The sequence below is a fragment of the Humulus lupulus genome, chromosome X (assembly GCF_963169125.1).
Source record: "Humulus lupulus chromosome X, drHumLupu1.1, whole genome shotgun sequence".
Classification (NCBI taxonomy): Eukaryota; Viridiplantae; Streptophyta; class Magnoliopsida; order Rosales; family Cannabaceae; genus Humulus; species Humulus lupulus.
This window is the reverse complement of record NC_084802.1, coordinates 20,163,219-20,172,436: the sequence shown is the minus strand read 5'-3', so window position 1 is coordinate 20,172,436 and position 9,218 is coordinate 20,163,219. Positions and strand designations below refer to the sequence as shown.

The following is a 9,218-nucleotide window of genomic DNA, read 5'->3' as shown; positions in this document are numbered from 1 at the left end:
TAATTTCTTAGTAGAGTGGTAAAGAAAATCTCTATTGCACTCTATTATACACTTTCTTTCATCCATGCATGATACGTGCATATTATTTAATTTTTTATAATTTAATATTTTTTTTAAATCATTAGTGGAATCTACATGTCATTTATTGATTTAAAAAGGTACAAAAAAAAAAGTGTAACATAAAGTGTATATAACATTTCTCAATTTCGTATTATGGTATCATGTTTGCCAAACATGTCCGGGAAGGACTAATCGAGGGGTTTCAGTTTTTTTTTTTTGCCCAAACATGGGTCTGATTCGAAAAAAAAAGGTTCGAACATTTATAGCGAAAACTACACATTATCATGCATTAAATAAAGCCTAAAGAATGACTATTCAAAATCTTCAATGAGGTCCTAAACAAAATATATCAAGTTGACTATTTATAAGATTTGATATCCCAAACAAAATGAGTATCTGAATTATTGATACGATGGAAGAGAGCTTCATCCAAATATTTTTTAAAGCTATAATTATAACATATACCTAATTTGAGAACCACATAATATTTGATCTCTATCTGTAAAGTAGACATTGAGTAAGACTGTGAGAGACATCAATTTCATGAGTTTTAGAATACACTTAAGCAATTCAATTTTTTTGTTTTATATATTTAATAAACTTTACCAGTCACCATTAATTTCGAATAATGTAACATATTTTTGTGCTCATTAATTTATGATCTATGCTTATTGATTATGTATATATATAATATGTACAAACAACATACCTTTACTTTGTTTTATTTATTAAATTTACTAATTATTTTTATTAAATTTTATAATTGTCATATAAATATTAAATAAATTAACAATATTATATATAAAAGAATAATATAAACATATATTAAAATAATAATTAAATTAAAATATTATTTATATTTTTTTTAAATAATACGATAACATTTTATATCACAAACTATTATTTAAGGTACAAAATATACTAGGTACAAGTAACGTACAATGCATGTCTGCTTAGTTTTATTTATAAAATTTACTAATTATTTTTATTAATTTTTTATGATTGTTATATAAATTTTAAATAAATAAATAATATTATATATAAAAGAATAATATGAACATATTAAAAGAAAAATTAAATTAAAATATTATTTATAGTTTTTTTAAATAATACGATAACATTTTATATCACAAACTACCATATTTAAGGTACAAAATATTCATGATATTATTCAAATCACACTTCAATGATTGGAGAATAAACTTTTTTATGACCTACGAGGAGCATTAAAAACTAGGGTGATTTTATACACTTTTAACACATATAAACTAGATAACAAGTATAAAATAAATTATATATGTTACTTTTGTTGTATATATTTTAATTTTTTTACAACCATGGAAGTCAACTATATTGTAATTTTTATGAGGTGTTTTTTTATTTTTAATTTATATGTTCTTATTTTGTGATTAAGAGAGTAAAAATTAAATTTTGCAATTGATTTTTTGGGAAAAATACCAGCTTTGCCCCCCTGTATTTTTCTTGAATACACGATCGCCCCTATGTTTTGTTAAATGACAATTCAGACTTTGTATTTTACAAAATAGGTCAAAATAGTACCCTAGACCCGATTTTGGTCAAAATCTTTTTAAATATAATATTTCATTTTCAGCTCCTCGACCACCTGTTCTACTACTGTGAACCCATCTGATCTCCAACGACTCAAGAATTGATCTTATAATTGAAATATTTAAACGAAAATCGATTCTAAAGTACTATTTTGATTCATTTTGTAAACACACAGTGTCTTAATTTTCATTTAACAAAATACAGAAGTCGATCGTGTATTCAGAAAAAACATAAGGATCACAATGATATTTTCTCTTTTTTTTATTATATTAATAAAGCGTAAGTATAGAAAGATTTTTTGTCTTTTTAAATTTCTTTATAAAAGAGTTATTTTGTACCAAATAAAATTTAGTAAAAGGCGTGAATATAATTTTTTTTCAATATTTACATGTTATAAAGAGTGTATTTAGAAAGAGGTGACGAGAAATAAACAATGAGTGCCAATAGAAACGCCCTAAAAATTATTATGAGGAATTATTTTCTATTTTTTAAACGAAAACTAGAATGGTCTCAATTTTATTTCTCATTTCAAGATTATTCAAAGAACTAATATTAATGAATGATCAAACTAACTTCTATTAGAACATAAATATTCAACATAATAATAATAATTACAACCTTTGAATAGAAAGGAAAATCAGAAACTAACCCAAACGGTCAGTGTTAGAATAAAAAAACGTACTCATTTATTAGCTCATTCCTAATCCATTCTCAAAATTAGCCACGTCATACACACCCAGAATTTATTAGTATAATACCATATTTTAAAGACTTTATTAGAAACATAATATACTTTGAAACATGATTAGAAAAGTACCAATATGTAGAAACCATCTGCTCCAACCCCACACAGCCTACCAAATGATTATGCCATTTTTGGGTTGATTTTTCTTCTCTTTTTTTTCAAAAAAAAAATCATTTTTGGTCTTTTTGTTTTTTTTTTACTACCATTATAGACTGTCAAACAATTACAAACATAACTATTTATTTTGTAAATTGGTAAAAAAAAAAATATTAATAAGCTTAGCTCAAATTTGATAAACAATACAACTCAAAAATGATTTGGAATTTATTAAAAGAAAAAGATTTGGAATTTCGTGGCTGGTCTCCTACAGCGAACTGAGTTTGTGGGAGAGGAAAGAAAAAAAGTTCAAACGATTGAGCTGAGGGTACCATTTTTTTAACAAATTTATAAAGCAGAGGGTTGAAACCAAAGGTCCAAACTGGTACTTAATAAAACAGAGAGACCCATAATTGTACAAACCCCTTTTTTTTTTTTTAAATAATAATAAAATAACATAAGTTTAACATGAGAGATCATTGGTTTACTTTTATAATTAAATTTCTTTTAGTTTTATAATCATAGAATTAACTAGTTTCCAGCAATCATGTGAAACAATAATTAAAATTTTCTGTCTCCAAATTAATGTCTCATTTTCTTTAAATGTCATATCACCTATTGATTGTGAATATATATCTCTTCCATATAAGTGTGTAGACAACGAAAATTTTTAATTTTAAAGATTTTTTATTTTTTTCTGTTAACTTTACGAAATATTCTTATATTTAACTGTAGATTGTAAACATGACTTAAACTTAAATAAAATTAAATAAATGAATAATTAAACAAATTAAAATATGATATTTTTGAGATATTTTACAATGATAATTATTTAAAAAATAATAAAACCATATATTTTGTAACTTAAATAAAATTTAATTAAACTCAAACTTAATATTATATTAAACATATAACATATAATATTTTGTTGTCACTGTCAAATCCAAAAACTAGAACAAACATAAACTTAAACAAAAAAAATTTAATTAAAATATAACATTTTTAAGATATTTTATGATAATTTAAATAATTAAATCATATTTATTTAAATATAATAAAGTTTGCATACATATCATTTTTTTATCTTATAAATTTGTGTGATAGTTTGTTTTTTATCAAGTGATTGAAACTATTTTTCTTCATCAAATTCATTAAAATATATTATGGGATACATTAGAAACTAAAAATAGTTTATATATTTATACTAATGCCTACACTATGACATTTTCTATTTTTATTTTATTTCTATTATTAATTTTTTTTTAAATATTATTGTATTTTATATATATTTCATGTAGTCATGTAAATATATATATTTATGTTAACGTTCTATTTAGATATCATATATATAAAAATTATTGATAAAAATATTTATATATATTATAGAATTATAATTCATTCTATTATATATATAAATATATATTTAAAAAATAGTAAATTAATTTTTATTAAAATTATAGGTAATATTTACAATTTTAAAATTAAAAAAACTTGCATTTCACTTCTATCTATCTAGTATATATATATATATATAACTATTAATCATTAAAAAATAAGATAACGTGTTATTTGAAACCGAAACAGAGTATTGTTTGTAATTATTTGAAATCAAGATTAAAGTGGTACTTATTAAAAAAAGAAGAAGATTAAAGTGGTATAAAAAAAAAAATAAAGAGAGCCAAAATAAATAAACTCATTTATAAACTGCAAAAAGCACACACATCCATCTTAAGAGCCAATCAAACAAGAATAAAAAGCAAGTAAAACAGAGAAACAATCATTCAAATTAGTGCAAAGTTCACTCGAATGCAAAATCATAAGAAAGTGTAGAATAAAAGAATCTTAAGACAAGACTGCCAACTTGTCTTGTACCAGCAAAAACATCATGAAGAGAGACTGACATGAGATATTTTGGTTTGGTAGGCAAAAGTCTCTTTAAAATTATATACGAATATGAATTCATGATAAGTAAATGCCAAATGTCTTGGAGTTGGAGTTGGAGTTGGAGTTGGAGTTGTTCACAAGCCTACCACTTCTGCCGAAAACAAGTGTTCGGAAGATTCTATTATTCTTACCAGTTATGACAATGACCGCAGCTAATTCCAAACGAAAATGATATTCTCTTCTTCCTCTTTTTCTCTCATTTTATGGAGTGAACTCCATGCATTTTTTGTTGCTCAAAAGTAAAAGTGTAATGGGAACTTGTAACACAGCAATGAGTGTGAGATTGTGACACTTGTAAGCAACAGGGTGTGAAACAGCCATTGTTCGTCTTGAACTTTGGAGGATTACTCAAAGAATCTTGAACAGAAGTTTTAATGGCCACAACAGAAAAGGAAGATAAGGAACGAGAGGCTGATATGTCTACGGTATGGATCAATAATTCAAGAATTTGAATGAGAGGGACATTGGAATATGATTACTTAGAAATGAAATTTACAAGCATCTCATATTAAGATTGGACAACAACCTGTCGTGTCATGTCATGTCAATATACAAACAAAACAGCCATCTCTCCCTCTCTAACAATCTTATTTGTTGTCTTTGTCATTTGCTGATACAAGTAAAACTTAGATAATACTCCATGATATTTACCAGCTGAAGTATTTCTCCTTTCATTTCAGTATAATATCATCAAACCAGAGAAGTTTTGAGTTAATTTTCCTGGCAAGACAGCTTAGTAGTCACCAATTAATTATTAGAGAGAAAAAATTGCTTTTGAGTGAATTGAACACGAAAAGAACCCAATAAAGAAGTGTTTTTCATAACTATGTAGTTACGGCAAAGTAGTAATGCTACCAAAACTAAAAAGAAACCCATATTCAAGGCAAAGCAAAGGTATAACTGAAGAGTAGTAAGAAGAGAAAATGAAATTAAATCAGAATGTTCTCTGAAATGAGCTCAAGATATCTACCATTAACTGGTGCAAATATAGTGTAATGATAGATACTGACCTTTTCAACTGCAGGAGGGAAGAAAAATGTGTTTGAACTAAAAGATCATTTTCATTTGTCCAAGAGTCAAAAATTCCTAGAGTTCTGTTGCATGAAGTAACAAAGACATCAATTGGAGAAGTTTGCTGCTCACAATCTTGCTGCTGCATGAAGCAACCAAGTTTGCTGCTCGCAATTTTGCAGCCTTGACAAGAAGAAACGGTTGGTGTGGAACCATCAACTGGAGAAGTTTGGATGTGGAAGTCTTCAACGACTATAAATCCTACTATCCTCCTTAAGTAGGATCTATTACCATGTCCAAGCTCAGGTCTTGTAGTTGGTTTATTTTCCTGTAATAGTTGATGTTGTGTTTGTGCGTGTTCTCTGCTATTGCAGGGCTTATGTTTAGTTTGTTTCTGTTGGTTGGTTGATTCAGCTAGTATCTGGTTGTGTGGCCTTTGTCATTGTTAGTTTGGTTCTGTTTTAGTAGAGTCCTTGTCCGGACACCTGTTGTAAGTTTTTATCTTGCTAATGAAGTCGTCTCCCTCTTTCGAGGGCAGCACCTTATCAAAAAAAAAAACAAAGGCATCAAATAAAGTTTCCTCCAATAAAAATTGTTTCAATAATTTTTGTAGCACTGGCCATAGTGTAGACAGATGAACCACTCTCACACTCATCTGTGCCATATTATTTCATACGCTAGAACATATAGATTCTTGCCCATTTCCACAATTACAAGTTACAAGAATTTCCTCATTTGTTAATGAGAATAAAAAATGATTAGAAAGAATTATTCGGGTCCAGGAACAACATTGTTTAACCATAATTGATATTCTTCTAGTCCATATTTGCTTTAAAACAAAGATAGGATAGTGCAGATCAGCCAGAACTAGATAACGTCATCTGATCCTTAAATGTCATTAGTATCAGATGTGGAGTCTACAAAGAGTGAACCAGTGTCAAGCGTTCGGGCAGAGAAAAAGTAAAGCTTGTGTCACTTAAAGGGCCATGCTTTACTGTAAAGCTGATCAGATCCCAACTACCTATTACAATAATGTCTCAATTTCTAGTGCACACTGACATTTTGAACTAGGTGCATTTATACAAAAGTCCCGAGAAAGTGGTGACCACTCCTCCCAATCTCCTGAAGATGAAAAAAGCATTGACCATTTAATTATCTCTGCTGTAAATTGTATCCATTATGCATGTTCAGATCTTCTGTTATTATGTCTCTGCAGATATCTTCTCAATTTTCCTTGTGGTGGACCTTTCCCATCTAGTCTCCAACAAGACAATGTATATTAGAGCGAATGTGCCTTGTCGTTTTTGTAACAATGTAAAATGCATTGTCCCACTCAAAAGCGCATAGCAAAGACTTTCACATGAATTTTCCTTTTAACAAGTCCTAGTTTACAGATGAGGCAAAATCCAGTAACTTATTGTTCTCATTCATCAATTATATACCATAGTGAAAATCGACCATGTCAAGTGTCATAATGTTTCATCACATGATGCGTCCAAGTGTTTGCTTAAACAATATAGAACTTCATAAACATCTTTTCTTTCTTCATGCCTTGTATCTCTAGCTAGAAACTCGTGAACCACATTCCCTAATTGGATTGAACTGCAACCAGGAACTTTTTCAACTCCTTGTTGTCTCATAGCCATTCTATAGTTCAAGGCATCTTTCCACCGTCCCACAGATGCACTCAAATTTGAAATTAGAGTTAAGTAACTTGGGTTTGAAGGCTCCTGTTCAATAATCTTTTTTGTTACAGACTCTAACAAGTTTTCATTTCCATGAATCTTACACGAACCTAATAGAGTTGCCCAAATAACAGCATTTGGCTCCAACTGCATGCTCTCTACAAACTTGACTGCTTCTTCCAACTTCCCTGCTCGACCCAAAAGATCGACCATACAACCATAATGCTCAATTTGAGGTTTTATACCAAACTCTAGTACCATCTGGCAAAATATCCTTTTACCATCTTCCACAAATCCTCCATGGGCGCAAGCAGACAGAACTGCAATGAAGATGACATCATCTGGTTTAACCCCTGCAGCACACATTGAATCAAAGAGTTTTAAGGCTTCCCTGCACTTTCCATTAATAGATAGACCTGAAACAATTGTCGTCCACGTGATGATACATGTTTTAGGCATCTTCTGGAAAATTACTTTTGCATTTTCGACATCACCACACTTTGCAAACATATCCATTAAAGCGTTGCCCAAGGGACTGGACAAGCTGAAGTTGCTTCTCTTAATATAGGAATCTACCCATTTACCGTGTTCAAGAGATCCCAAGTGAGAACAAGCAGACAGTACACTGACCAAAGAAGTTTCATCAGGCCTGCAGTTGCCGTCTATCAACATTTGACTGAACATCTGAAGAGCTTGATCAAACATGTGGTTATGAACATAACCTGCAATCATAGCATTCCATGATACAACATTCTTAACTGGCATCTGATCAAATATACTCCTGGCCGACTTAAGATCACCAATCATAGTGTATCCTGAAACCATGGCCGTCCAAGAAACCACAGTTTTGTCTGGCATGTCATTAAATACACACCGTGCCGATTTGATATCACCCAACCTAACATATCCAGATATTGTGGAGTTCCACGAGACCTCGTTTCTTTCTGTCATTTTCTTAAAAAATGTACAAGCCAATTCCATATGTCCAGCCTTGGAAAGCCCAGAAATCACAGAGTTCCATGTCACAATGTTCCTCTCTGGCATCGAATTAAACAACCTTAACGCAGATTCTATCTCACCACGGGCCATATAAGAAGTAATAATACTATTCCACGAAACGACATCTCTTTCAGGCATTTCATCAAACAGACGGCAGGCGTTCTCCAAATTTTCACAGCATTTAGCATAGAAATCCAAGAGAGTATTCTGAACAAAGACGCTAGAACAAAAACCCAGTTTGACAATCTCACAGTGAATAACTTCACCATATTTAAGAGCCTCAAAAGATTCAAAACACCTAAGAATGAGAGTGAAGGTGAAACTATTAGGAGCAACACCAAAGGCCTTCATTTGATCATAAACATGCAAAGCGTAATCACAACCACGAGGGCCCTTGCCTACAAAGCATTTTATTAGAGTATTGTAAACGACAACATTGGGAAAACGACAATTTTGAAATACCCTGAAAGCATAATCGATATAACCAAGTTGAGAGGAGACAGTGAGGAGTTTGGGTATTGTAAAGTTGCTATCTTGGAAGCCATGGATGAGAATCTGAAGATGAGACTGCTTCATCTCTCTCAGGCACTTGCAACTCTGCAAGATTTTGAGTAGGTAGTGCTCCATATGGATCATTGCCTCATTTCGAATCAAAATTTATTTATGAAAAAAAGATAATTCATTGACGTGATTTTTTTTTTTTTAAATAAAACTTGTTTATATGATTGTACCTGTAATAATATTTCACACATAAGTTATTTAAAAAATATATATATATATATCAAAATAAATTCAGTTACATGGCTATTATGTTAATTTGTTGTCTAATCAAATGTATAATCATAAAAATACAGTTAATTTCATTATATTTTGTTACTAATACTATTAACATTCTCAAAGGTTGACTCCCTAATTTTGTTAAAAAAAATAGATTTTTTATTTTAGAACATACTTGTTCATTGAAAAGCTAACAGGCAAAGATGCGTACCGGTGGAGGGTAGCTCCAACTGAATACATTATTAATTCAATTAATGGTTCCAATCCAATTTAATTACAAAAATTTGAATATTTATATTTCTTTAAATATATTAAAAAGATATTTATATTTC

At 29.6% G+C, this 9,218-nt stretch overlaps 1 protein-coding gene across 2 annotated transcripts; it reads right to left on the bottom strand.

Annotated features, from left to right (window-relative positions):
* Positions 1–6,392: 6,392 nt before the first annotated feature.
* On the bottom strand, positions 6,393–8,810 carry LOC133804382 (pentatricopeptide repeat-containing protein At1g08070, chloroplastic-like). Of its 2 annotated transcripts, XM_062242549.1 has the most exons (2): positions 8,572–8,808; positions 6,393–8,407 (listed from the first exon to the last, which is right to left on the bottom strand). In XM_062242549.1, the coding sequence occupies exons 1-2, from the start codon at positions 8,652–8,654 to the stop codon at positions 6,895–6,897; spliced, it is 1,596 nt and encodes a 531-aa protein (XP_062098533.1). In that variant the 5' UTR covers positions 8,655–8,808; the 3' UTR covers positions 6,393–6,894. The 2 variants fall into 2 exon arrangements, with proteins under 2 accessions (XP_062098533.1, XP_062098532.1); XM_062242548.1 differs by having other exon boundaries at positions 6,393–8,810.
* Positions 8,811–9,218: the final 408 nt, after the last annotated feature.